The sequence below is a fragment of the Furipterus horrens genome, unplaced genomic scaffold (genome assembly GCF_987537825.1).
Source record: "Furipterus horrens unplaced genomic scaffold, mFurHor1.1.pri manual_scaffold_2, whole genome shotgun sequence".
Taxonomy (NCBI): domain Eukaryota; kingdom Metazoa; phylum Chordata; class Mammalia; order Chiroptera; family Furipteridae; genus Furipterus; species Furipterus horrens.
The window spans coordinates 3,242,763-3,270,694 of NW_028327172.1; the positions used below are offsets into that span (position 1 = coordinate 3,242,763).

A 27,932-nucleotide genomic window follows, 5' to 3' on the forward strand; every position below is an offset into this window, starting at 1 on the left:
GCCGAGGCCTCTGACAGCCGAGTGCTCAGAGCAAGTGCGGCCCCTCCTGCACCTCAGACACTCGGGGACGTGCGCAGAAGAGGGGAGAACGCGGGCTCCAGACACAACATTCGGTGTGCACATGTCTTTAATTTTTAAATAACTTATGTCCTTTCCAAACAAATAAAACAGAGGCTAAAATTACACATCCACCTGAGTTCCTCTTAAACAAAGCAGCTGGCAAAGGACATGGGGGCCGCCCTCCCGTCCCCAACCCCAGAGCCAAGGAAGGGCTCACCCGGGTCAGGGGGCCCTCTGAGCCACACCCAAGCGTGACCCCCAGATTTCACGGGAGCAGCGGCCGGCCACAGCTGCATCTGCTGCCCTGCAGGGTCAGCGTGGGCTCACTGCAGCAACCGGGGACAGAAGACAGGAAGACAGCCTCGGGCAGTCGCAGCTCCAAGAGAGCGAGCCAGCCCCTTGGGGACACACAGAGGAAGTGCCCGGCATCCCCAGCGCCGGCGCCCAGCGTGTGAGCTGGGGGTCCAGGGCCCTGACTCCCCCTAAGGGCTTAAGGCTGGCCAGTCCCGGATGGTGGGCAGGCCCCGGGCACTTCTCCAAGGGACCAGAGCCTTCCTGTCCCCTGCGGCAGCGCCCTGAGACTCAAGACGCTGGGACCTCGGGTCTGACTGGGAGGGAAGGAAGAGCCTGGAGACCGGTCTGGGGCTGGAGCGAGGAGGGGGACACAGCATCCCTGGGCCACCCCCAGCCCAGGCCCCGGGAGGCCAGCAGGCGCTGACGGGGCCCCAGCCCTCTCCTGCGCCCCGTCACCTTAGACAGGCCTCTCGCCATGGCACCTCCCAACCATCACTTCTCCCTCTCCCTCCTCTTGCTCTTCCTCTGGCTGGTGAGCGCGTCCAGCTTCTTGTCCAGCCTCCGCTGCAGCTGGGCCCTCTTGGCTGGGTCCAGGGACCTGTCCTTGGTCCCACTGCCGGCGTGCAGGACGCCTTCCCGGCTGATTCTCTGCCGGGCGTGGGCGCGAGCCCTCTCCCCACAGCCATGGATCTGGGGGTGAGGGGGCAAGAGTCAGGGTGGTCAAGGGGGGGTGTGGGGACACGGCCCTGCTGTCCCGCCCATTGTGACGCTCAGGGAGCATGACGCCCCAGCGCAGGGTCTCGGAGGAGCTCCGTCCTCTCCCCCACACGGACCCCTCACCTGCTGGCTCCCTGCCCGTCACCCGCACCCTCGGCCCTGCCCCCCTAACAGGATGACACATGTGCCATTTTGCACGTGACACATGAGACACAGGCCCACCCATGACTGTTTAAAAAGCATGATGAACCCAGCGCAGCATTATCGTCTCCTCTGGGCAAAACACTGTCTTCGCTCACATGACCCCAACGCCAAGCCCGTGGCACGTGTCCCCAAGCGCGTGGTAACTGGTGTGTGTCTGTCATGGGCACGTGTCTGTCTATCCCGCATTGTTTCGGGTAGGCTGGGCCCCACTCCTCCCACTGTCAGAGGGGGCGGGAAGGAGGGGCCGAGCGGAGGAAGCTCAGCGCCGCCCGGGTGCCGGCGCCACAGCGAGAGCGCAGCAGGCACAGCACACGGACCCCTCCGAGGAGGCGGAGGAGCCACGGGGCCCACAGGCCTGTCACCCCAGCTGAGCTCCCTCGCTGCACAAGGGCGGCTGCTTCTTTGGGGGCTGCAGGGGACCCGCGTTGGACCCAGCGAGGTCCCAGAACAGACAGCAGGCAGACTTGCGGCCCCACCGCAGCCAGGATTTCCCGTCCTTCCCGCAAGGACACTGGCCGATGGCACAAGGACCAGGACCCTCGCTGCCTTGCGGCCCAAGCTGCTCCTGCGCAGGAAGCCCCCAGGGGCCCGGCCACTCCCACCGTGGCCGCCCAAACCTTGGGAGTGACCGTGGCCAAACACCCTGAAGATCCTTCTGGAACCCTGCCCGCGGAACTCACAGGCATGGACGTGGAGAGGGGTGTGCGGGGGTGGCCCTCTCACCCAGGGGACACTTTCTGGTCCACCCGGGCAGAGCTCCCAGTGGGCAAGCGGCCACGACCCCTGACCTGGAGGGGCACAGCAGGACACAGCCCCTCCAATGACATTCCACGGCCTCCCCAACACCTACTCCCCCCCCCAAGTGCCCACAGCCCAAACCACAGCCCCGAGGACCAGCCCGGGTCCTCCCTCCTCTTCTCACCCTCGGCAAAGATCAGGTCAGGGGCCCCGAACCCCCACCCCAGAGCAGACCCTTGGGGTCGCTCACCTACATCCCTGCGCCTACCTCCTGCTGTCCCCGGCCTCGTCCCTGCCTTCCCGGCACTGCGGCCCAGTCTCCCACCTCACAGCCCCACTGACGCCCTCCCGGGCCCCCCCACTGCCACTGGAGGCCGGTCTGAGCTCCCGGAGGCGGCTCACCGGGCCCCGCCCAGCCCCACCCTCACCACCCGGCCCCACTGCGCCTCCCCGCTCCCTGAGAGCACCGCCTCTGTTAGGTCTCGGCCGAGTGTTACTGCCTCAGCAGCTGCCACTTGGCCCCCGGGCCCCCCAGCACATGGTGGCACATGCTGGTCTCTTGTCCCGATGCCCCACCGGGCCCAGGGCCCCGGGGCGGAGGTGAAGCCTGCTCTGGCCCCCAGTGACCCCCAGTCCCCACACCTGGCAGAGGAGGTTCCCGTGGACGCGTGCTCCAGGAATGCACGAAAGAGCAGGCACCCCCACCCGCCCAGGCTGACCCCCCGACAGAACCTGGAGGCGTTTCTCTCACTCCCGCCCTGGGGGTTCCAGACAAACAGAGTCAATGTTGTTTGTTCTTCAAAGGAAACACCCCTAAGACCTTAGAGCTTAGGACCGGCCGCCCCGTGTGGCGCGTGTCCGCCCCGACCCCCCCGCCGGGGCCTGCGTACCTCGGGCAGGCAGTGGCCAAGGCAGTAGCGGCGGCTGCAGTGCGGGCAGAGCTGGCCCAGGGTCACGACGCTGGCCGCGCACTTGGCAAAGCCGCAGGTGCTGTCAGCCTTCACGGCGGCCGAGACCAGGGCATCGAAGTCCTCGGCGGCGGGCAGGTCGAGGGCCGCAGGTCCTGGGGGAACAACGCCGCTCAGTCAGGGACAAGAGTCACCACGGACACCTCCTGCCGGGCCCGCGCCCGCCCCACCGAGAGCTGCGCCTGCTTCCTGCTTTCAGGGTCAGGGCGGCAAGCAAACGCGGGCTCCGTCGGGCTGGGCGCGCGTCCCTCTCAGAGCTGGTGACAGTCACCGCTGGGCAAGGGGCCTCTGCAGTGCGTGGGGAGCGCCTCGGGAGGGTCCGAGGAACACTGGACTACGAGGGTGTTCCTTACAACGTCACCGGTGAAAACCACACCCCAGAACCGCTCCCCTGCCCCACCGGGGCCGCTGTCCGGCGAACCACAGCGCGTGCACAGCACAGCGCCCGAGGGCCTGATGCTTTTAACCAGGCGCACGGGAACCTTTCCAATTAGAGCAAAACGCTCTCGAGTGGGAGAGACCAAAACTACGCGTGGTTGGAATTCTGTAAAATAAACGCCCAGGAACACACACAGAGACACAGACACACAGGAAGGGACGGGGAGGCGTCACGCAGCAGCTGGCATCGGCGACCTGGGTGCTGCACACAGGAGCACGAGTCCCTGGGCTACCCTCGGTGACGGGCACACCACGGCGCTCGGCACTCGCTCGGGACGGCTGGCCAGGTACGGCTCACCTGTCCCACAGGCCCGCACAGCCGTCCCCTCCCCTGACCCTCCCAGCAGCCCAGGCGGGGCGGCCGAATCCCAGGGGGCTGCTGGGAGCCCTTGCTTCGTGGCAGCGCCGTGGCCGCGGGGTCCTCCCAGGCTGCCTCTGCCTCTCGGCGGCTGGGACCCCGGAGACGCACTGGGCAGGTCACGCTCAGAGCCCGAACGTGAGGCAGACCCTGGAGGCAGCTGCTTGAAGACACGCGTCAGACCCCAGGCGGCACCCACACCCCCGACACGGGGCGGGGTCTCCCCAGGACACTGCCCTCCAGTGGCCACGCCACACGCCCTCTCCCAGAACGCAGGCCAGGTCCTGGGCACACTCCTGGCACCGGCCCCTCTGTGGCATTTACCGTTCCCAGCACGGTCTCAGAAGGAGTTTAACGTCTCCCCTCCGCCTGCTGTCGGCTCTGCAGAGTGGGTGGCACCTGTCTTGCTCGCTGGCACGAGCCTGGCACCCTTAGCTGCCCCCTGCGCCCTGCAGAGTGAACTCAGCGGATCCCAAAACCCACGAGTTACCCCTGCTCACAGGGCTACGTGACTAAAGGGGCTCACCCAGAGCGCCCCGGAAAATCCAGGCTGTGACCACCAGGTGTTCCAGCTCTGCCCACGGACACCCACCCCCCGTGCAGGGCAGGGGCCCCGGGGGAGGGCGCAGGACGCCCCGGCCGAGCCCGCGGCCCTTCCTGGGTCTGAGGGAGCACTGTCGCCGCAGCAGAGGCCTGGGGCTGCTCCTCCCACCGCGCAGAGGACGCCGCAGGCTGCCCCCGTCCCTGCAGTAAGTGCACTTGGTCTGCCCCGCCCCACACAACGCTCTGGGGGCTCACAGGTCGCCGTGGCCAGTCACCACCCTCGGGGGGCTCATGCCAAGCCCGTTACACATAAGGCACGAGACGCAGAATCAGGGCACCACCAGGAGGAAGTCCTAATTCTTTCTGAGGGTGCCAGGGGGGTTGTGAGTGGGGAAAACCTCCCAGGAAAGGGGACACCAAGCCTGCGTTCTCGTTAGCTGACCTGACTAACCTTTTGCATCTTTTTTCTTTTTCTTCTCTGGTAAGTTCCGCAGCCCCGAGCCTGCAGCCTGTGGCCGCTCCTTGGCTTGCTGATCCTGCCTGGCCCTCTCCCTCCGCAGTCTCTCCAGGTGCACAGCCCTCAGATCCAGGCCATTCGGCTCTCTGGCAGGGGGCTCCGCCTGCACAGAGCTGGGGGGCTCGGGACGGAGAGGGGCTTTGCCGTCAGCCTCTGCCAGGGGCAGGGGGGACGGCGTGACAGGCGTGGCAGACGTGACAGGCATGGCCGACATGACAGCTGTGGCCAATGTGACAGGTGTGGCAGGCGTGACTGGCGTGGCCGGCATGGCAGACATGACAGGTGTGGCCGGTGTGACAGGTGTGGCAGACGTGGCTGGCGTGGCAGACGTGGCCGGTGTGACAGGAGCAGCACACGTGGCCGGCACGGCGGGCGGGGCTCTCTTGCTCACGGTGATGAACCGGCCCTTCCCCTCCCCAGCGCTGCCATGCCTCAGCCCGTGCTCCTCTGCTATCTGGTGGACACGCATCCTGTCGTGCGAGTTCAGGGAGGCAGGAAACTCCAACTGCGTTTGCTCACTCGCCACAAATTCCGCTATCATGGTCCTGAAGTGGTCGGCACGGTCTCGGCTCTCCACTTCCTCCGGGCTGCCGCCGTTGGGGCCGGGCTGAGAACGGGCCTCAGAGCCCAGAGGCTTCCCGCGCCGCGTCTTCTGGGCCAGCCTGGCAGCCGCTCTGGCCTCCTGGGCTCCCTCCGGCTGCCTGCTTCCAGGCTTCATGGCAGACCCAGCCGAGCCTCCCGGCTTTGCACCAGCCGGGCCCTGGGAGCTCTCGTGGGAATAGTTCTCAGGGACGATGTCGTCAAGATACTCAAAGGCCGTGCGCACCTCCCCGTGCTCCGTGAAATAATCCACCAGGGTCTTCAGGAAGGGGTGGTTGCTGACGGTGTGAGAGTCGCAGACGACTGCCACGTGGCGCCGAGCGCGGGTGACGGCGACGTTGATCCGCCGGTCCTCGGCAAGGAAACCGACTTCACCTAGAAGTGAGGCGGGGAGAGCGGGTGAACCGATCTAAGACTAAGGAGCAAGAAGCCGCTCTCCTGCCCTGATCAGCAGCCGCCACCCACGAAGGACCAGCTCACGGCTCGCCGGAACCGGTGGCCTCCGTCCCCAGCTCCCAAGGACTCACTCCAACCCCCAACACCGTCGCCTCCTCCGCGGCTCGAAGGCCCCCTGGGGACGCCACGGCTGCTCAGACCCCCAGGGGCTCACCACGCTCGTCGGCACAGTGAGACGGCCACGGCTCATATTTCGGCAGCCAGGACCCCATTACTCACGCCCAGGGAGGCGCGAGCTCCCCGCCCTCGAGCCCAGACCTGGACACAGCCCTGGGTGGGGACATGGCTGCAGCTGCTCCCCAGGGAGCAGGGAGTGAGGGGCGCCCAGGGTCCCCCCTTCCCCAGCACAGCTTATCCTGCCTCCCGTCACTTCCTCCTTGTACTGGAAGCTCTTTCTGGGTTACTGGTTCCTCACCAGACGGACTACCCACAAGCTCTACTGGCCTAAAAACCACACCCCGAGGCCAAAAGATGAGCTCTGGGCTTGGGGCTCCACCTCCCTGAAATGGTGACCAGGCCTCCCCAGCCTGCCCTGGCTCCCAGCTGCCACCCCAGCCCGCACTCACGCCCGAGCCTCCGCGCTGTTCCCACTGGTGGGCTCCCATCAGAGGCCTCGTCACCCCTCACTGACCGCCAGCTCCCCGGTTGTCTCCCCCCACAGGGCGCTCATGGAGGACGGACAGCCTGCACCCCGAGGGCGCACTCCCAGTGACCGGCGTGGCCCCCGCAGAAGCCCCCTACCTTTCCTGTTGGACCTCACGAAGGACAGGACCACGGCCTCCTTCTCGCGGCCCTGGAAGCCATCAACGGACCTGATCTCGAGCTCAGGGTGCCTGGGGGCAAGGCTCTGCCTGAGCAGGTCCACCTGAAACGCAAGCGAGGCCGCGGCTTCAGCGGGCCCGGGCCCGGGGGCTTCAACACGCCGCCCCTCAACCAGCCGGCGGAGGGCCTGGCCCGCAGCCCCGCCCGGCCTCGGAGGGAGCGGCTTCCATACTGCGCTCCTCACAGGCGAGCAGGCAAACCACACCATCCCCGCACCACGGGATCCCCCCCACACACACACTGATGCTTCACTCTCCCTTAGCTGGGGACAGCTGCTGCCCTCAGCCCTGCGTGGGACACCTGCAGACCAGGAAGGGGTGGCAGCTAAGCTGCGAACCTCTGAGACTCGGAAGCAGGAGTGTTTCCCAGCGGGGACGTAGGCTTTGCTTCAGAGGCCCAGAGGCAGGGAGAGAAAACGTGGGGAAAGCCGAAGCAAAGGGAATAGTCATCTGCTGCTTCTGCTGACCCACCGCCACCTACGCCTCCCGCAGGGACAGCCAGCGCCGGGTCTCCTTCAGAAACCGCCCAGGCCCACACTGTCCACGGTGTTCCACGGGGAGCCTGCCTGGGCCAGGACCCAGCTCCTGGCCAAAGTGACCGGCTCAGGGAGGGGACAGCACGGGCCATACCGGGATCAAAAATGGCGATTCGCCATGGCAGGTGTGGCTCAGTGCATTGAGCACAGCCTGCAAACCCAAAGGCTGCCGGGTCGATTCCCCGTCAGGGCACAGGCCTGGGCTGCAGGCCGACGCCCTGCTGGGGGCAGGCAAGAGGCAGCCAATTGATGAGTCTCTCACATCTCAATGTTTCTCTCCCTCTTTCTCCCTCCCTTCCTCTCTCTAAAAGTGAATTTTAAAAGTCTTTTAAAAAAATAAGAAAAACTGAGATTCTTGTGGAAAACGCCCTGAAAGGACTGCTGTACCCAGGGACAGCCTGCGTAAGGACGACACAGCGTGAGCTCATCAGGGCCACCGGGAAGCTGGCCGGAAATGGAAGCCGACACCGCGCGCCAGGTGGGGAGGTCGGGCGGTAGGGGACAGCAGAGCCAGTAAGACAGACGGATGGAGAGACGGACCAGCGTAGGCTCTCGCTCATGTCATTTGAGCCTAAATCTAGATGTGATATGATCCCCTCCACCCCTGCGTGTTTGGTCACAGGGACCGATACACGGCCCTTTCTTTAGCACGTGGGGAGGTTGAGTCCCACTGACAGGCAGATGGGGGCCGGGGGTCCTCTGGCACCTGCAGGTTGTATGGTGTGATGACGGCGATGTCACTTGCTCGGACGCCAGCATCCACCAGGGCCTGGATGTGCAGGCCGACCAGGCGCACCTCCCCTGTGGGGACAGACAACAGGCTTCCAGGACGAGGGACTGCTGACACCTACGTGAGCGCTTGCTCTTCCCAGCGCTTTCTGTTACAATGAGCTGAGCCGACAGCAGCCTGGGAGCCCACACCCGCGCTTGAGGGTTGCCGGATTCAGCATACAAAGGCACAGGGTACCCAGCCCCCCGGCATTTCTAGGAACAACAAGCCCCCCTTTCATGGCCGCACGTCCTCTGAGTGGCGCCGGGGGATGGGATCAGCAGACGTCCTCCTGGCTGAGCCAGGGCCTGTGACCGCGGCTGCCCAGGGCCCGCACCCGCCCCTCGACTCCGCTTCCAAGCCGGCATTGCAGAGCGGCCTGGGTGTTTAGGGAGGGGCCCGGGGCCCGGGGAGGCAGCACCAGCTCACCGGGGTTGCCCTTAGAACGGTCGTCCTCCTGCTCCAGCTCCAGCAGCCCACAGCCGGCCGTGTCCACGAGCAGCAGGGGCAGGCCCGTCTCCTCGGTGGCCGCCACGCCCGGGAGGTCCCTGCAGCAGGCGAGATGGACCGTGGGAGGCCTTGCGTGGAGGCGCCTACACGTCCCCTCCTCCCCTCCTCCCCCCAGAGAGCGGGGTACCTGCTCATCACATGGAGCACCCCACCCCAGCACTCCGGGCAAGCGCACTCTCCCTTCCGGGAAGCTGGTCTTTGAGGCGACTCATCCCCTAACGTCTGTACGGACCCCTCGGTGGGCGGTGGCGGGGGCAGGGGCAGGACACGGATGAGCCCCATCACTTACCGCAGGAGGCGCTCAGCCACGGAAGGGTGCGCCGTGAGCTGCCCGCCATACAGGGCCTCGGAGGCCCACTGCATGATGGCCCGGAGCATGCGGTACTGCACCGTCAGCGTCCGCACCACGCCCGCGCCGCGCTCCTGCGCCAGGCGCTCCATCAGGCTCAGCGACAGTCCCGCCAGCGCCGCCCTGCAGCCGGGAGGAGAGGAACCGGGAGGGAGGCCTGCACCCCCGAGGCCGGGGCCCAGCAGGGAAGGCCGGGCTCAGACCTCCAACCCGGCTCTGTCCCAGTTCTGACCTAAAACTAAGGAGCAGTCGGCTGGATCACGACCCCAAAGATGCCCACGTCCTACCCCTGGGACCGCGAGTACGTGACAACGGGGACTCTGCAGCTGAGATGAAGTTAGGGGCTGAGCTGGGGACTGACCCTGGACCATCCCAGGGGCCTGTGTCATCACAGGGTTCTTATCAGAGGGGGACACAGGGCCAGGGTCGGAGAGGACAGTGTGACGAGAATGGAGGGTGTCCCGCTGCTGGTGCTGAGCTGGGGGAAGGGGCACAGGTTAGGGAATGCGGCAGATGGACGGTCCCCTGGGCCCTGTCCCCAGGGGCAGCAGCAGTCCCCACCCAGAGAAAGCGCTGCAACGCTGTCCCCACCGCAGCAGGACTGCATGTGCCAAGTCCTTCCCGTGTCCTCCGTGGGAGGACGGGCCTACAGACCAGGCCTGGGGATGCACGCAGGGCCGAGTGCTCCGCCAGCCCAGGGCCGTCCACACAGCCCACAGGAGCGCGTGGGCGCACGCCGGCCACCACAGGTACTCAGCCTGGCAAGCTCAGCTGAGCGCGGCCGAGACGCTCGGCCACCGGGAAAAATGCCACATGACCCGACCTCCAGTCTGAGGGACACGAGGTCTAAATGAGTAAGTGCGGAGGAGGCGGCCCAGGGCCTCCCAGGAGCCCGTGACCCGGGGCCGGCCCGCGCGGGACAGGACACGGGGGTGACGGACACACGAGGAGCAGCGGCGCGGGGCGGGGGGTCTTACTTGGAGGATACGACGGTGGGGGGCAGCTGCCTGTGGTCCCCGGCGAGGACGCACTTCCCGGCCTTCAGCAGGGGCACCCAGCAGCTGGCCTCCAGGGCCTGCGCACACTCGTCGATGACGACCAGGTCGAAGTGGCCGTCGGGCAGCAGCTTCAGGGGGCCGTCGGCGGAGGCGCCTGGCGAAACCAGAACCACAGCCTGTACAGCGGCCCCGGCCAGAGACGCAGCGGGCCAGCTGCCCCCGCCCCGGGCCTGCGTGCAGACCGTGCGTGGGACAGGCGTGCATCTCAGAGTAAAAGCTGGGCAAGGACCCCAGCGGGCCACAGCCCCTGCCCCATGTTTACGCAGAATGGGCCACTCCGGTGCTTCAGTCCCCCAAACCCAGCCGCACCCTGTGGGGCTGCGACCCCAAGTCCACGGAAGCCTGTCTCATTTCCAAATGTTGCTCCTGCTCCATCCTCTGAACTTAAGACGTAATTGACTCTCCTCTGTGGTGTTTTCAGAACAGTTAACTGGGGAGTCGGCCCCCAGAGGCAACACCCCACATGTCTGACCCCACAAACCAAGGCACGGGCCCCTCCCTCCTGCAACACGGTGCGAGTCCAAGGGCAGGCGAGACCCACCCCACGTGACTCCCTGTGGGCGAGCCTCCTCTGCCCCAAGCCCTTGAAACATTAGAGGGTGTTATGAACCACTTCATGCCTGTGAACACAACGACTCAAGATTAAATGGATCAATTCCTTCCAAGACGCAAGTTCACCCAAGAAGAGACAACCTGAATATCCCTGGGTCAATGACGGAAATCAAATTTGTAGTTAAAAACCGCCCCACAAAGCCAGCTCCAAGCCCAGAAGGCTTCCGCGGTGAGATCTACCCAACAGGGAGGACCCTTCTGCACAAACGCTTCCCGAAAACTGCAAAGGGGGAGCCCCGGGAGGCCGGCCAGGGGGGCAGCGACCCCGGCACCCCACCTGCGTTCGTTGCCAGGACCACGTCCGCGAGCCGGAGGCTTTCCAGCATGGCGGCCTCTTCCCGCTCCTTCAGCTCCTTCCTCAACAGCTTGACTTCGTTTCGAAAATTACTCTTCTCTCTCTTATCCTGGGTCTTTTTAATTTTCACCTGCAAAGGAAAACCAAGAAAGCATGATTATTTTGACACCATTTGGCACACATTCAGTGCTGTTTTAGTTCACAAAGTGCTTTTACTTATAATCACTTGGTCCAGTTCAGTAAGTTCCTTAAAAAACACTAGAAGTCTAAATCTTTCTCGAAGGAGCAACAGACACACACAGGGGAGTGAGCCGATGAAGGCCCTGAAGAGCAAGAGGGGCACAGGCAGGGACGAGGCAGTCCCTGCAAAGGCCGCGGGCTGGAAACCCCCGGGGCAGGGGACACGGGCAGACACGTACGAAGACCTGGTCGATGTCCCTCCTGATGTCCGCCACGATGTGGGCGCTGTCACTGCGCGCTAACACCGCGTCCAGGCAGTGCTGCTGGGTGGAGGCCAGGAGCCGGGCGGGGTGCCCGAGGCGCAGAACCCGCTGCCCGCGCCGAGCCAGGGGCTCCACCAGGTTGTCCACGGCGACGTTGGAGGGTGCGCAGCACAGGACCTGCGGAGGGGGGTGCAGCGGTTTCATGTTCACGGAACCACTCGTGTTCACGCGATGGCAGGCAGGGAGCCGTGCGGACAGAGAGCAGGGCGCGGCGAGGGCGGCTGGTGGTGTAAGGGGTGGCCCTGCGCTGCGGGGCCGGGGGACAGTCTACACGACACACGTCACTGCAAACTGTCACGGCACCTGGTAAGTAGAACTCGGGTCTTAGAAGCCCATGCGTCTCCAGAGCCCAGGAAATGCTGAGCGACTTGTGTGAGGAAAGGGCTCAGGGCCCAGAATCAGCCGGCAGGACGTTGGCGCATCACCGGTAACGCGGCTTTAGCGCCTGACTGCGGGGCGGGCGAGCTCTGCCCGGGTGCAGTCCTGCCCCCAGAACAGCAGCCCCACTATTCGGTGCAGGGGGTAGCCGGCAGAGGAGGCGGAGAGCAGAGTCCCCACTCAGGTCAAGATCAAGAGCAGGAGCCGCGGCCAGCTGTCCCCACGTCCGGGCATCGCCGCCCCCATCCAGGTGGCCAGAAGCACACCTGTGCCCGAGTGTGAAGGCAGGGACGTCCTCTCTCGGGCGCACTGCCGGGCCGCCAACCGCCTGTGCCATGACACTCATCAGCAGGAGGCCTCGGGGCGCAGTGTCGTGACCAGTGGCAGCGGCGGTCCCTGCGGCTCGGCCCGGAGGCGGGCTGGGCAGCGTCTGCCCGAGTTCCAGCCCCCACTTGGCCGCTCACTGCTGAGGACTGTGGCACAGACCTTGCTCCTCCGATTCCCCCATAAACGGGGGCCGCCCCCGCCCCGACACCCAGACCTCTGTGAGGACTAAATGAGGGGATCACCAGAAAGCACTCAGGGGCACCTGGTTTGTTAGAAGCACCCAGTGCACGTGACCTACAGACACTGAGCTTCAATATTCCGATTCTTGTCATCACCCAACATTTACGAGCCAAAGGACTCTTTTTAAAGCTTCCCCCACACTCAGAGTCCATGGCAGCTCACGCTGGCCACCGGGGAGGATGAACGAGCCTTCCTCAACTGTTAAAAACGCCAGGGGACAATAACACGCAGCACCACGCCCCACACCTCAGGCCTCAGAGAGCTCCACAGCCGCCCCACGCCCCTGAGCATGCTCCTGAGTCCCACGCGGCCATCAGGAAACAGAAAGGGCCACCAGCGCCCAGCAAATGTCAGGATGCCCTGACCAGTCCCCCCCGCGCCGTCTGGGGCCCGCTGGGGGCCGGTGAGTGTGGCAGCCGGAGCCGGCCGATCAGTGCTGAGGGGAAATGGTGACCCTGGCCCACCTTGAGGCCCTGTTTCACAGCCTGAAGAATGATCTCCACCACCGTGGTGGTCTTCCCGGTGCCAGGGGGCCCGTGGATGATGGCCAGCTCCTTCTGGGACAGCGCGAACAGAACTGCTTCCTTCTGGGACGCGTCCAGGGAGGCATTGTGGAAGGTCAGCGTCTCTGCGGGAGGAGCGACACGGTCAGGCCCAGCTCTCGGCCCTGGGCGCACCGTCCTCACGGGGAGCAGGGTCGGGCACAAGGAGGGAGCTGGACCCGCCCGGGGGTCGCCCAATCAACACAACATCACCCTTTGCTTTCCAAAGGTTTCTCTGGGACAGGAAGTGGCAGCCTGCGGCCCATTTCCCTGAGCCAGGTTCTGCTGGGACCTGCCACGCCTCACGCGGTCTCTGCTTGCACCAGCCTGCAAAGCCTGGGACACTGACAATCTGCCTCGTTCTGGGAAAAGCTGGCCCATGCATGCTCCAGAATAACAGACTTTTCCCTAGTAAGTGTTTCTCAGAACGTCTGTTTCTACCATACTGTTCCTTTATACGTGCCCATAAAATGACAAAAGTAAATGATATAAAAAGTACTAGGAAATCCCAGGAACCCTGTCTCTACTCTGAATCGTTCACGACCATTATTTGCTGCCTCCGGCTCTGCCCCTCCGCATCTGGCCCACACGCCTGCTCTGCAGAGACGCCAGCCACGCGGGCCCGGGGGCGGGGTTCTGGACAAGTCAGGCCCCAGTGGACGTGGGAAGGAGCGGTGTCCCTGGAGCCAAGGCGCCCGTGCGCTCCCCACCATCCACACCACATCGCTCTCTCCTGAGGTAGCAGCCGTAATCAAGACAGGCCACGCCCCTTCCGAGGGAATGAATGCCTCCTGTGCACGCGCACAGGTATAAAACACGCCATGTGGGGACGTGGAAAGGGACTTGAAGATTAGACACACACATCTGCGAGGCGAACCTAGTGGCAGGATTCCGAGTGGCCGTTCCTGTTTATCTGCTTCCGTGCGTCCGAATTTCCCACCATTAGCACACGTCACACTCACAATCAGAACTCTGCTGTCTTCGATTTAAGGACGCTGAGAGAATGACCAAATGACTTTTCGAACCAGAAAGTAATGCTCTTGGGCACACGGGTAAGGATAAACCTCGAGCGGGATCGGCTGCCTTCTGTTCCCAGGGCCCTGCGCTGGAAGAAACCCCGACGGGAGACCCAGGAAGACCCCTGGGGGAACAGAACAGGGGGGCGACTTCTCTGACTCTGAGCCCAGGAGAGCGCCCAGTGCAAGCAAGTCCCTCACAGACACTTATGAAAAGAAATTAAGGTGGTTTCCTCTAAGCGTGCATTCTCAAACGCCTGTCCGAAGGGCCCGAGGTGCCTCCGTCTCCATTCTCTCCGTAGTGATGTAGTGATTTCTATCAGAGGAGAAAAAGCGAAGGTTCTTACGTATGTCACTGGCGGGACTGGGGGCTGAGCCGCCGAAGAGGACCTCGATGAGCGAGGACGCCGGGCCGGAATGATACTTCTTCAAGGCAATCAGCGCTCTGCCCGGGGAGAAAAGGAACACAGGAGCTTAGTGAAAGGCAGCAGTGGGTCCCCTGCCACAGCCCCCAGCTCCTGAGAAGGCCCCCACACAAGCCCAGACCCGCCGCGTGTCCCGCTTTCTGTGCCCGGCAGGGACACGCTCAGGCTGAGAGCTGTGTTGACGGGAAACGATGCATGTGATGCCCAGTCACACACTCACGCTTTCAGCCGCTTGTAAGTGACATCATTGGCAAGTTTTAACAGCCGGTAGGAACGCTCATGGTCCAAGCTCAACTGGGAATCACAGGACTGGTCAAAGGCCACGGTGACCGACTTCTGGGTGATCCGGGTCAGGACGCCGGTGGCCAGCTGACCGCCTTCATCATACAGACCCACAATATCACCTGAGAAACAAAGACTCGGTTACATACGCACTGAACAGAGCTGAATGCCAATTATTTTATGTAATAAATTCCAGCATATTTCAAACCTCCTGTTACTTTCTTTAGAAATGACATCAGTAGCAGTAAAAAATAAACTTGTAACATCCAAATCGTAAGTGAAAACTGACGTAAGATCAGGGAACTGTTTAAAACAAATATGACCGTCAATAACACATCAAGTGCATGCCCTGGGCAGACTCCGTGCTGGTCGCTGGGCTGGTCGGGACTCAAGCCCAGTCCCTGCGCTCTCGTCAGGGCGGAAAAAGATCGACACAGCAACCTATCAGATGGCAGGGTTCTCAGGAAAGCTGAAGCTCAGGGAGGGGACAGAGAGGGACGAGGGCACCATCCTAGAGTGTTAGGTAAGGGCCTGGGGACGGGTGAGCAGGGGGGCCTGGGTGAAGCGGGGGCCAAGAGCACATCTGGGAAGAATACCAATGAAGGAGGGACAGCGTGTGTCTGCTGCCCACGTCCTGTGGCAACTGTGCATTGAGTCACCAACTGCTGGGGATGCAGAGTGCGTGACCTGTGCCTGAGCCAATCAGTGCTTCAAACCCGCAACTGTTTGGTGTCTGGGACGACACGCCAACCCACTGAGCCACCCGGCCAGGGCCTTCCCTGACTTTTAAAGAGAAGCATCAGGTGGCAACCGTGCTCCTGGGGCACAGGCCAGGTTCAGGTCCCACCATGGGGAGCCCCCTCCCTACTGTGACTGCCCATGAGTACCCTGAAGGGGACCCCATGTTCCCAAATGTCCACCTCTAAGCTGCCGAGCCTCAACACTGCGCTTCAGATGAAAAGTAACGGCTCCATCTGAATTTACCAATAGCTGTAGCAACACACCACATTTTCAGTGGCTATTTTTCAACACAAATGTCACTTCCTCTGCCTTCCTGCTTACTGCTGAGTCATCGGTCTCTTAGATCATTCACTCCGCAGCACTTACTAACTGAATACAGCGGTCCCTCCCTATATCATGGTTCACTTATCGCGGCCTCACTGTATCGCGGGATTTTTAAAATATTGTATTTCATTATTTACCACGGATTTTTTGCTCTATCGCAGGATTTTGCAGTCCTGTACAGTAAATACTAAAATAAATGTAAGGTTCCTACTTCGCGGATTTTCACCTATCGCAGGGGGTCTAGAACGTAATACCCGCGATAAGTGAGGGATCACTACACACGTTTTTATGTTTGTGTTCCCAGAGTTCCCAAGCCACCTGCATAGACACTCAGTGCTGCTCACTTAACCCTGAAAAGCACTTTCGGGACCACTCAGCCCTGGGCTGACCACCTGTGTCAGGTGGGCACGTGTAACCCAGGCTTTGGGAGAGCGGCATCCACAGTGCGCAGCCAGTCACACTCGGTGACGTGCCCAGGCGGCAATGCACGGACCGGAGGAAAAGCCATTGCTGGGAAGCACGCTGGCAGACGCGCATCTCCAGGGCTCCAAGGTGACCAGGAACTGTCCGTACAGCCCGGTCCGCTGGCTGGACACCTGCAGCTTCAGCAAACAGACGCCTCGGCTCTGGAGCTCTTTCAGAGAGACGTTTTCCTGCCAGGACCTGGAAGACACCCAACGGTAGGCGTCGATATTTGCACGTCACCCGTTTTTATTTCCACTGGTGTGGGAGAAGCCTCAAAGGGAGAGGAAACAAAGGCCTGGGCGCAGGCACTAAACATGAGCCAGCGACACTCGGGCTCTGCCCCTCTCGGACCTGCTCCTCCTGCCTTCCCGAGTGCAGCTCATGCATGACACGCGCTTTCAGTCACCTTCCCCTCCTCTACTCTCCCCCCATCCCGGCTCCCAGGGGTCACTAAGTCCTTCCCAGCCCCTCCCAGGTACACCGCAAACCCACCTCCCCTCCAGGGCCCAGATGCAGGTGCAAGCCCACAGCAGACAGTCTGGATCAAGCAGAGCTCCCTAACTGCCCAGTGTCTGGGCTCTCCCCCTCCGGCTGCCAGCATCAGCACCCAAGGGACCCTCCTAAAGTGCAAATCCACTCCCGCCCCCCCACCTCACTTCAGGGGGCGTCCTCTGCACTGGACTATAACATAAACTCTTTGGCAAGGCCCCTCCCAATCTGACGCCTGTGTATCGTCTCGCGGGTGCTTTCTCTGCCCTTGGTGCCACGCTGGCACTTGAGTTTTAGTAGGATCATTTCATTCTCCCAGAACACCTCCGAGGTGGGAACGTTCCCATTGTACAGATAAGGTCCCGGAAGCTCAGAGACGTAACCGGCAAAGTGCCACAGCCACAAACGAAGGAGCTGGGCTTCTCCGAACGCCCTGAAGGGGCACGATCGGAGCCTCTCCGACCGACCGGCGCGACGGCCGAGCGCCCACTCTGGAGTCGGGCGCGGGTCCCGCCTGCGGTAGCCTGGGCCCGCCCCCTGACCGCTGTGTCTCAGTCCCCTCGGCCAGAGAAGGGACAACAGGGACGAGCCCCGTGGCTCTGGCAAGAGGCTGAGAGGAACGGATGCAGGTGCAGCGCCTCTGCAACCCGCCACGCCTGCCCTCCCTCCCGTGTCTCAGCGCTGCAGGGACGCCTCCCGTCAGACCCCAGCCCGCCTCCCCGCTGCGCCTGCAGGGCCACCTCCACTCCGGCATCACGCCCTCCCTGAAGCCGCCCGTGATTTACGCCCCGTCCCCACCCCCACCCCACGCCCCGCCGTCAGGCGCTCTGCCCCGCCCCCGCGCTCCCACGGCTGTTCGCGCACACAGGCGTTAGCACTGATCCCTTGCCGTCCTGGAGGGGATGCTCGGGCTTCTCGCCACCCCTCCTGCTCGTTCCCAGGCTCCCGGGGCCCGTCACCCTCTCGCTCCCTCAACAGGTGCGAACACAGGCGGACGCGCCGAGGGGCGCACTGGGGCGGAGGCAGGCCCTCGGCGTGCAAGTCCAGGGCGGGGGGCTTCAGGTGGAGAAGCGGAAGGGCCCCCCGAGGGTCCCGAGCCCGAACGGGCTGCCCCGGTCGGTGTCCACCTCTGCAGGTGGCCGAGCCCCGCGGGGCGTCCGCCCGGGTCTGAGCAGATCAGGGCTCGCGGGTTGCCTGAGCGACCCCGAGAGGACGGGCGGCGGCCGCACCTGCGCTCCTCGACCTCCGCGTCTCTCTCGAGCTCCAGCAGGTCCAACTGCTTGGCCACGAAGCTCTCCACGGCCGCCGAGCCCATCGCCGCAGCCCGGCCCGTGCCCGGAGCCGCCGAGGTCCCGCCGCCGCCGCCGCCGCGCGCGGGGAGGGGGTTCCCCGCCGGGCCCGGTGCGTCGACGCACCAGGATCGCGGCGCTTCCGCTTCCGCTTCCGGCCGCGGCTGCGGGAAGATGGCGGCGGCCGTGGCGGCTTCGGCGCTGCCAGTCACCTTCGGGCGGCTGGTGTCTGCGTGCAGCCGCGGCATCCTCAGGCCGTCCGGGCCCGGAGCGGGTGAGGCCCGGGCCGCAGAGCGAAGGGAGGAAGCGGGGCAAGCGGTGCTTCCCGCCGTCCCGCCGCGTGTGTGTGTCTGTGTCCACGTGTCCGTGTGTGTGCGCGCGCGTCCTGATGCCTTCGACGCTGATTGCCTTTCTCCTGATGCGGTGAACATAGTACCGGCTTTGGGGTCGGCGAAACCGAGGTCCAGATCCTGATTCCTTCAGTTAGTAGCCTGAGCGCCGACCGCAGCTCCTGGACTTCTGAACAGGCCCTGGGTTCCTGGGGGAGCACACTGAGGTTCATGGGGTTTCGGTGACGTGCCCGGGGTCCCCCGGGGGCAGTGAGCGCGGCGGGATGCCGCCGGCTCCGTCCTGCTCGCTTCCCCGCCGCCCTCGGAGCCTGACCGTCCCCGTGTGGGACGATGGAGATGTGCCCGCGCCGAGCCCGACCCCGTTCAGCACGGACAGCGGCCGGGTTGCAGTCCCCGGTGGGGAGGCTCAGGAAGGGCGTGTTCGGCAAAGCGCTGGAGTGTGCGCGTGCGCGCGCGCAGGTGTCTCTGTGGGGTTTTAAGTCCGGCTGAAATGGACATTTGACGATAGCAAGAATTTTTCCTTTTTTTGGCGCCATAATAGTGTCACGGTTTTCTTGTTTTGCTTTTTCATTTTTAAAGTAAAAAATGTCTTTTTTCCCTTACCACTTGTCCCCCTATACTGTCTGCCAGCTCCACCCCATGCCCACCGTCAGCACACCGTTGTCCTGGCCCATGAGTTCTTTCTTTTCTTTTTTTGTTTTTGCTCGATCCTTCCACACCCCACCCCCACGTTGTTTTGGTTTTTAACAAGTGATCTTCCGTACATCAATGTGAGAAACGTCCAAACCGGTAGAGAATTTTTATATGAGTTTATTTGAGCCAAAAGGACAAGTGCTGGGAGCAGGATCTCAGATGCTCCAGAGCATAACAGCTTTACGGGGTTTGTATGCATCTGGAAGTGAGGAAGACAGTAAGGACGATGATGTAGAAGTCGGAGAAGGCAAGGCGGGATCGGGTCCTGAGACTCTGTGCTTTCTCAGGGGCGGTCGGCTGCCAAAGGTGTCTGTTAACCTAGATGCACAGGAGCAGTGGGCCGGGCTGCTTAAACCCCTTTCCCTAACAAAGGGGTGGGCCTGGGCTGTAACTCCCACCCTGGCAGGAGTTTATGGTTTGTTTTAGCACCCCTTTTTCACCCACACATAGAAATGTACTGACACCGTTTCTGATAAGACAGTGTCTGGTTTGCTTTCAGGTAGTTGCCGAGCGGGGCCAGAAGCAGTGTGAATTGAACAGGGTCGGTCCTGGGTCCGTCACCGCTGCACTGGGGAGAGGCACTGCAGGGCTCGGGGCGCGCTGTGCTGTTCCCTTCACTCTTGAACGCTGGACACTTTAGGCAGGGACATTTTCACTGAAGCAGTGGGACGTCCTCTAAAACATGGTGTTCAGTGCCAGACTCAGACGTTTTAGGGGAGAAGCACAGCGTGTAGTGAGTGCAGAGAAAGTGACCGAAATGGTGAGCAGACAGGACCTTGAAGGTAAGTGAAGGAGACAGGATGGAAGGACCAGTCTCAGTCCGCAGATGCAAAGGACGGTCCTGTGGGAAGAGACGCAGGGAAGCAGACGGGCACAGAAACTTTGTCACTGGGCGTCTAACTGGGATGGCTCCTAAGGGAGGGGCTGAGTTCCCAGTCACGGAGAGTTCCACCAGGGGCGTCATGTGGTCACTGAGCGGAGTGGATTTCATTCATTCGTTCGTCATTCCCTGAGTACCGGCTGCGTGTCACACACTGGTCCCAGGGCGGGGTACATCCATGGTAAACATCCAACAGTAACCCCTGCTTGTACGGGAGCCAGCATTCCGGTGGAGAGAGGGTGTGCAGAGAGCCAGGAAGTTTCTTACAGAAGCAGGTGACATCGCACATTAGCTGATAAGTCTTGCGGAGAAAAATACGGTATGAGTTGGAGGCCGGGGTTTGATTTTAAACAGGATGGTCAGGAAAGACTCCTCTATGGAGATGGTGCTTGAATGGAGACCCGGAGAAATGAGGGAGCTGGCCTTGTGGTTACCTGAGGCCTGAGAGGGCTTTCAGGGAAAGAGCAGTCAAGGCACAGGCTTCTAGGCGGGGGTGTGCCTGGCGTGTTCCAGGAGCAACAAGGAAGCCAGAGGGCTGGCGCCGAGTGGGGAACAGGGGTAGCGTGTCAGAGAGGTGGGATCCACTGCCAGCGCCCTGTAGGCCCCTGGAAGGGCTTCTGCTTTTCTCCTGAAGGAAATGGGAAGCTCTTGAAGAGCTTCAGCAAGATAGTGGTGTGATGTGACCCGAGATTTAACAGGGTCGCTCTAGCTGCTGTGCAGAGAAGGGGGCAGGAGGGAGAGCAGGTGTCAGTGACGACCCAGGCAGGAGGTGGCGGTCCTGGGATGATTTCAGTGGTCAGAGCCTGGATCTCTTGACCGGAGAGCCAACAGGACGTCGAGGGGTGTGAGAGGAGGGTCAAAGATTTGGGGCTGAGCGAGTGCTCGGGGGAAGTTCCCATTATGTGAGACGGGGAGGAGCAGGTGTGGCGGGCGGTCAGGAGCCTCTGGTAGCTTTTGAGGTGCTTATGTGACCTGCAGGGGTCAGTGGCACATGGACAGGCTGCAGGTACAGACTTGGGGGTCACCAGCATAGAGGTGATGTTTAAATTCAATTGACTCCACGCAGTCCCAGAGGAATGGCTGTAGGTAAAGAAGAGGTGAGAACTAAGGTCTAAGCCCCAGGCGTGCCAGGGTGGGAGAGGAGAGGACAGAGCACCAAGGAGGCCACGAAGGGGGGGCAGCTGGGCCTGGTGAGCCTTAAAGGCTTTCATGGTATATAAATTATAGCTCCTTCTGTAGAAGACCGTAATTATTGAGAAATCTGCCCTCTGCTTTTGCACCTGAGCTCCGTGCACTTTGCTTCTGAGCCGCTCTCAGGAGACCATGCGTGCCTGTCCCTTGGTGTGTCCGTATGCGCTGCTGCGTAACAGATCACCCCAAACCCAGCAGCGTGAGGGGTAACTGACGTGCTCTCTCACAGCACTCCTGATGGTCGGGATCACGGCCGCATCTAGCTGGGGGTTCTGGCTCTTGGTCCCGTTACGTCCCAGACAAGCCGGCAGCTGGGGCCCCCGTCCCCCCAGGACTCCACTGAGCCCGAGGACCTGCTTCCAAGTTCACCCCATGGCTGTGGGCAGGAGGCCCAGTTCCTCACCACGCAGGCCTCGCAGGGGCTCACAGCCCGAGATGATGGGGCATCCCAGACGGGAGCTGCGGTCGGTTATAACTGAATCTCGGAATGCTGCCCCGTCACCTCAGTCGCATGCCTTTGGTCACAAAGCGGGGGGACAACGCGAGGCGAGAACACCAGCAGGTGGTTCGACGAGGCTCCTGCGCTGGGCACGGAGCAGGGTCGGAGCCCAGCTGGTGCTGGACGGCCATGGGTGGGCACAGCAGGGGGCTGGGGCTGTTTTCGGGCCTCTGGGTTGTGTGGTGAACAGATCCCGATGGTCACGGTAACAACGAACAACTGTAAGTGACCCTAGGAGCTCCACGGACCTGGGTTTTCTGCAGGCAGGTTGGGGTGCAGTGTCAGCCGATGGCCTCGGCGGGGGCGGCTCCGTGGCACAGAAGTAACTGCCCTCGTCTCTCTCCCCCCCAGCCTCCCTGTGGTCGGCGTCTCAGAGGTTCCGGTCGCAGGGCGCACCGCTGCCGCAAGGGTAATGTCCGAATGTGGGGCTTGGTGGCTCCTTCCATTTGTAGAACTGTCTTCCTGAAGTCAGAACTCCAGACGCCTGGGTTTTCCGGAATATTTATATTTCCTCTCAACCTTTCTAACAGTATTTTTCTCAGATTCTTGACATAAACATAGAATGAACTTCAGGCATCCAAAGACCAAGTGTCCTGGGCGTTCCATAGCTCCATGAGAGCCAGGAACGGTTTTGCTCCTCCCTGGCGAGTCCTGGCTGGAGGGCTGGGTCACGACCTCTAGGGGGGACGTCTGGAACTTGAAAGACCATCCTCAGTGCTGCCGTTTCGTACTTGGAGACTTCCGTGAACTACAGACGGTCGATCTGACAGGGTCCCACTGGGGGCGGGCTCACACCAACAGGACCGGGACAGGGCGATGCTCCCCCCCGGGGTAGCCTGGGGCCTGCGGCCGGGGCCGAGCAAGGCCATCCGTAGGAACGTGGCCCCCGCTCCTACCACGTGGACACGCATGTCTGGCTCCGTGGGGTTCTGTGCGGAGTAGGTGACTGTTCCACATTTAAGGAGCGTGGACAGGGCCGGACACACAGTGACGCGCTCCATGCCGCCGCCACACCAGGGGCTTGGCAGCAGGGGCCCAGGGGTTCTTTCTGCTGACACCTGAGTCGGGGTACATTTGGCGGCTTTTCCCCGGGGCCTCTGTGAAAGGTCACTGCCTCCCACGGGCTCCGTTCACGGGCTCAGCTGGGTCCTGCCAGGCCTCCCGTTCCCAGGGGCTCGGAGGCCAGCCCGTAGGAAGGGCCAGGCCGATTCCCGGCCAGTGGCACCAGCACGGGACGCACCCACTCGTGCCGCAGGTTTGCGTTGCGCACGTGCCGAGGGCCTGGGAGCAGGACAGAAAGTCACTTTCTGGTGGCAAATGGCAACAGAAACTTAGCAACAGTTCTGAATACTTCAGTCTCGGTGTACAGCCTTCCCCCATGTGTAGGCCCCGGGAATTTGAGGCAAAAGCAATTCGGGAATTTAGGGAGACCCCTGCTCCCCCTTTTGAGGCCGGCCCTCCTTCTTTGCGCCTGCCTCAGCTGCCCCGCTCCCCTCTACGCCAGGCTGAGCGGGTGGGGTGGTCACTGAAATGAGGACGGTGCCCACACCGGGAGGGGGGTCCCCAGGAGGGAGGGGCTGGTGGGGGTGCAGCCCAGGACAGACGGGCAGCCCCAGCTCCAGGGCCCCGAGCTGGCCGCGTCCCCCTCTGCCGAGTGCCACTGAGCCCCAGCTGCCTTCTGATCCCCACGGGCCCTGAGGGCAGGTGCTTTGTTCCCGTTTTCTCAGTTAAAGAAGCCAGGCCCTAGAGCGGGCAAACACTGGCCAGGTCATGTCCGCGTCAGTGGCGGAGCTGGGGTTCAGACCCAGGCCCCACGGCGTCATTCCAGGCGCCCTTCTGGACCGAGTGTTGACAGCTTCTCCTTTGACTGTTGAACAATTGGCCGTTGTTCCCGGGAGTGCATGGCAGCTGTCAGAGGCCGCGTGCGGGCCTGTGCTCAGTGCTCACCCTCCGGAGGGAGTGGGCGCACAGCTCGTGCTGAGCGCGAGGGCAGCTGCCCCGGCCGGCGAGCGGGGAGACGTGACCGGTCTCGGGGCGCCCTTGTCCTTCCCGGCATTTGCCCACAGCCGTCGCTTAGGACAGTGGTTCTCAGCCTGTGGGTCATGACTCCTTTGGGGGTTGAACGACCCTTTCACAGGGGTCGCCTAAGACCATCGGAAAACACATATATAATTACATATTGTTTTTGTGATTAATCACTATGCTTTAATTATGTCCAATTTGTAACAAAATACATCCTGCATATCAGATATTTACATTACGATTCATAGCAGTAGCAAATTACAGTTATGAAGTAGCAACGAAAATGATTTTATGGTTGGGGGTCACCACAATGTGAGGAACTGTATTACAGGGTCGCGGCATTAGGAAGGTTGAGAACCACTGGCTTAGGATGTTTATTTACCTGCCTTTTCGCACATATGTGACATGCGTGTATAAAATCATTTTTACAGCTTTGTTCCTAAAACGTCCCTGAGTTCGCCACCTTGGCCAGAAGTCGTTCTGCCGGACCCAGCCGAGGAGACCCAACACCACGCAGGTGAGAGGCGGGGACGGGGGGCCCACGGCACGCTGCTGCGGGGGGGGGGGGGTGTAATAGAGGCCCGGGGCCACGTGGCGAGGTGGCCGCCGCCCTCTCCCTGCGGCTCACGCCCGGCCGCGCTCCCGCAGAGGTCGTGAGGCGGGTGAACGGGCTGATCGCCGCGGGCCGGCACGGCCGGCTCTTCGCTGTGGTGCACTTCGCCAGCCACCAGTGGAAGGTGACCGCCGAGGACCTGATTCTGATCGACAACGAGCTGGACATCGCATGTGGGGAGAGGATTCGGCTGGAGAAGGTGAGAGGGCCGCTTTCTTCGTACGTTTGGGGACTTGGTCACCAACTGTGTGACCCCCGCTCCCGGGCCACCCCTGCAGAGGTTTCTTACAGTCAGAGGTGACCCCAAGCAGAACCAGGGGACAGGAGAGTAAGTGACGAAGGAGGGGGGGGTGACTGCAGCACCCCGTCAGGGCGACGTGTTCTCACAGACGTGCCCCCCCATAGGCGTGGCAGGGCCCCGGGGCAGGGTGTGGGGTTCAAACCCGTATTTATGGGGGAAGAACAGTAAGTTCCGGCCGGAACCCGTGTCTGAGCGCCGGCCGCTGCGGCCTTGGAGCGGGGTGGCCTGCGTGTTCGCACCCGCGTGCTCTGGGCTCAGCTGAGCGCGTCCGCCCTCTCCTTACGGGTCTGTTGGCTGCGTCTGCGGGGTCTCTGGCTTTTGCCGACTCTGCTTCTACTTATAAAACTACATGTAAAGTTAAAGCTCTCCCGGCTGGGCTGGAGCGCCATCCCGTTCACCAGAAAGCGGCGGGTGTGATCCTCAGTCAGGGTGCGTGCAGGAGGCTGCTGACCGATGCCTCCCTTTCTCCCTCCCTGCCTTCCGCTCTCTCTCATATCAATGAGCGTGTCCTCGGGCGAGGATTAAAAACACATACATGAGCTCTCTCTGCCAGGCCGATTTTCTAGAATGTGTGTTCCTGTTAACGTAATGTGGTGAGTCACACAGGCTTTCCTGGGTTACTGAGCGCACGCCCTTCCTCTGTGACCGCAGCGTCCATGCCGGGGCCCCGGCCCCCTCGCAGCCGCGGCGCAGGGCCGGACGCCAACAGCCGGCGGGCTCGCTTCCCCGCGGGGGCGGTGCTGGGCTGTCCCGGCTCAGGGACACGAGCGCTTGCCTTCCTCGTGTCCAGAAGCAACGACGTCAGGAATGCGTTTGTGAAGACCTCTCAGAAGGCATTGATGGCCAACACGTCGCGTTGACAAAACTTGATAGAAAGCCGCACCTCACGCAGGTTGATTTTTATAACGTAGGGTTTCTGAAAATATCTAAAACATTGCTACGATGTACGTAGCCCTTTAGTGTTGTTATAAATGTTTTTTTGTCTTTAGACATTTAAGTTTAGTACAATGGATTTTTTTCTGACCAGTAAAATGTAAGACATCTTCCAGCATCTAATAAAATCAGCGTTGCCCCTGGAGTGCAGGGCGTCCTCGGCTGCGGCCACGCTCCGTGTCGTCTCCCCACGCCGAGCACGTGGCGGCGGCGGCCCAGGATTCCGCTGTCAGCAGTCACGCCCCAGCCTGTGTCCTCGCAGCCCTGTGACCGGCTCCAAAGGCACTGTTGTCGGACTTGTGTGTCCTTCCCGTGCGTGGTAGACTTCCCTACGAAGTCTTTGTTTTGTCTTCAATGAAAAAGCCACCGTTTTCATAAGAGGGTGGCCGTGACTTGACAGGGGGTCACCTCATCAGATCATCAGCTCTGACCCCTGCGCCTGACAGTCCCGGGCACGTCCGCGGCTGGTGCTGTTTCAGGGTCGTGTAAAGGAAGGAGTAATTAGGGCGACAGCAGGGCACACCCCGCACAGCGTCTGCCCGACGCCGCTCTCGGTTTCCGGGGCGTGTGGCTCACTGCCTGCTCTTGGAGGTTTCTGTGTGGCTTACGGTTGCCTGTTCCACTTCACAGGTGCTGCTGGTGGGCGCGGACGACTTCACGTTGTTGGGCAAGCCTCTGCTGGGGTAACGTGCTCACAAACGGGGGCACTGTCCCGGGCCGGGCGGGGGGACGTCGCTACCAAAACGAGAGTGAAACCTCCTTCCAGAGCATCTTACGTAAAGTGTTAGCAAAGTTGGAAACGAACCGAGAAGCCACGTCTTTGTTTGTTTCCCTCCCTTCTAGAAAGGACCTTGTTCGTGTAGAAGCCACAGTCATTGAAAAGACAGAGTCGTGGCCAAAAGTCAACATGAAATTTAAGAAAAGGAGAAACTACAGGAAGAAGAGAAGTAAGTGGTCGGAAGCGGAGCCTGCTCGGGCCTGACAGGGAGGGCAGGTGGGGTCACTCCCGCCACACCTGGGGCTCGGGCTCAGGCAGGGACATACCAGGGGCAGCTCGCGTGTCCACCCCTGAGTGTGGCCGAGGGAGAGGAGGGTCCCGCCTCAGGGGCTCTCACGCAGCGGGGCCACCCCCGCGTGGGGGGGACGGGTCTTAGATTACGCACCGGGTGACGCCGTTTTCGGGAGGCACGCGTAGGCACACACACATGTATGTGTCGTGGGACATTCCCGGGGGGGACTCTGAGCGGGGCCCACAGTCATGGTTGCTCTGGACGGGAGCGGGGCGGGCCGTGTTCTCCGGGCACGCGTGTGAGGCAGGCCCGTCAGCCCTCGTCGCTGAGCAGCAGGCTCCGTGTTCGTGCTGCGTGTTCTCTCATGTCACCCGCGTCACGTTACAGTCCTTGTGAGGGAGCGGGGCGCCTGCGGGGGCAGAGGCCTGCGGTCACGCCTGCCAGCGGGGCTCGGGGGCGGGAGTACGGAGTGAGGTCAGGGCCGGCCCAGCGGTGGCCGGTGGGTGAGGGAGGTGCTGCGGGAGCAGGGGCCCAGGGCAGCTGGGCGCCGGCCGGTGAGGGGCAGGCCGGGCAAGCGTCACTCGGTGGCGTGGGAGACGTGCCCCCGGAGTGGGGCGGGGGGTGGGGCTCAGGCAGGCGCCCCCCTGGCGGGTGGGCCGGGAAGGTGAGTGAGGGCAGGAGGTCCGAATGTCCCCTCCCAGCCTGCAGGTGTGGGTGTTCAGCTCTGCATGTGAAGGGGGGCGGGGGGGCGGGGGAGGAGGCCCCGGGCCAGTCTCAGTCCAGCTGCCACTGTCCCCCTGCCGCCCTCCCATCCTGGAGGGGCACCCGAGCGGGGCCTGGCCCGCCCTGTCCCTGGTCTCCTTGCCCCCTTGTCACCCTTCTTGGTCCAGTCCACGTCCCCCAGCACCAGTTAATACACAGGCAGGAGGGGACTGTCTCCTGACTCAGGAAACGTCTGTCACTCACAGTCCTTGGGCACGATGAGAATCGCTGCCTGTGCCGCCCGTCGTGGGGCGTGCCCCCAGTGTACCTGAGACGGGGACTTTGGGGGCACTCCCAGTGTACCCAGGACTGGAGCTTTGGGGGGGCGCCCCCAGTGTACCCAGGACGGGAGCTTTGGTGGGCGCCCCCAGTCTACCCGGGACAAGAGCTTTGGCTTGGCCCAGACCCAGGTCCGGAAGCTTCAAGGTCAGCCAGAGGGGGCTGCGCACCCCTGCAGGCCAGGGGTCTCAGGGCACCACATGGGGGAGAAGGGCTGGGGGCCGCAGCAAGGGCTCTCCCAGCCTCACAGCCTCTGCAGCTCTGCGGGGGCTCACAGAGCGAGTGGGCTCCGTGGTCGGCACACGCCGCTCGCGCACGTGGCTGCAGGGCCGTGGGGCAGACGTGGGACGTGGTCGGGCGGCCGGGCATCTCGGTGGCTCGGAGTTGGTGGTCAGGCTGTAACGGGGCTCCCTCTCTTCCAGTCATCGTGAGCCCCCAGACTGTCCTCCGGATCAACACCATCGAGATCGCTCCGCGTCTGTGCTGATCGCCGAGTGACATTGACCGAAACGTAAAAATAAACCATTTCCCACGA

General features: G+C 62.5%; 2 protein-coding genes across 3 annotated transcripts; one reads left to right on the forward strand and one right to left on the reverse strand.

The window, feature by feature from the left end:
• Nucleotides 1-109: 109 nt before the first annotated feature.
• IGHMBP2 (immunoglobulin mu DNA binding protein 2) lies at nucleotides 110-17,934 on the reverse strand. Its single transcript, XM_090257396.1, has 15 exons — nucleotides 17,805-17,934; nucleotides 16,115-16,284; nucleotides 14,495-14,678; nucleotides 14,197-14,294; nucleotides 12,756-12,919; nucleotides 11,263-11,463; nucleotides 10,826-10,973; nucleotides 9,856-10,030; nucleotides 8,819-9,001; nucleotides 8,449-8,567; nucleotides 7,957-8,051; nucleotides 6,635-6,758; nucleotides 4,772-5,812; nucleotides 2,904-3,076; nucleotides 110-1,044 (listed from the first exon to the last, which is right to left on the reverse strand). Exons 1-15 carry the CDS (start codon nucleotides 17,888-17,890, stop codon nucleotides 847-849), a joined length of 3,159 nt encoding a protein of 1,052 aa, XP_090113522.1. The 5' UTR covers nucleotides 17,891-17,934; the 3' UTR covers nucleotides 110-846.
• Nucleotides 17,463-27,932, forward strand: MRPL21 (mitochondrial ribosomal protein L21). 2 transcript variants are annotated; one of them, XM_090257383.1, is made up of 7 exons: nucleotides 17,463-17,553; nucleotides 21,829-21,886; nucleotides 23,931-24,016; nucleotides 24,148-24,311; nucleotides 25,977-26,029; nucleotides 26,190-26,293; nucleotides 27,820-27,932. In XM_090257383.1, the coding sequence occupies exons 1-7, from the start codon at nucleotides 17,478-17,480 to the stop codon at nucleotides 27,882-27,884; spliced, it is 606 nt and encodes a 201-aa protein (XP_090113509.1). In that variant the 5' UTR covers nucleotides 17,463-17,477; the 3' UTR covers nucleotides 27,885-27,932. The 2 variants fall into 2 exon arrangements, with proteins under 2 accessions (XP_090113509.1, XP_090113501.1); XM_090257375.1 differs by lacking the exon at nucleotides 17,463-17,553 and adding an exon at nucleotides 18,009-18,138.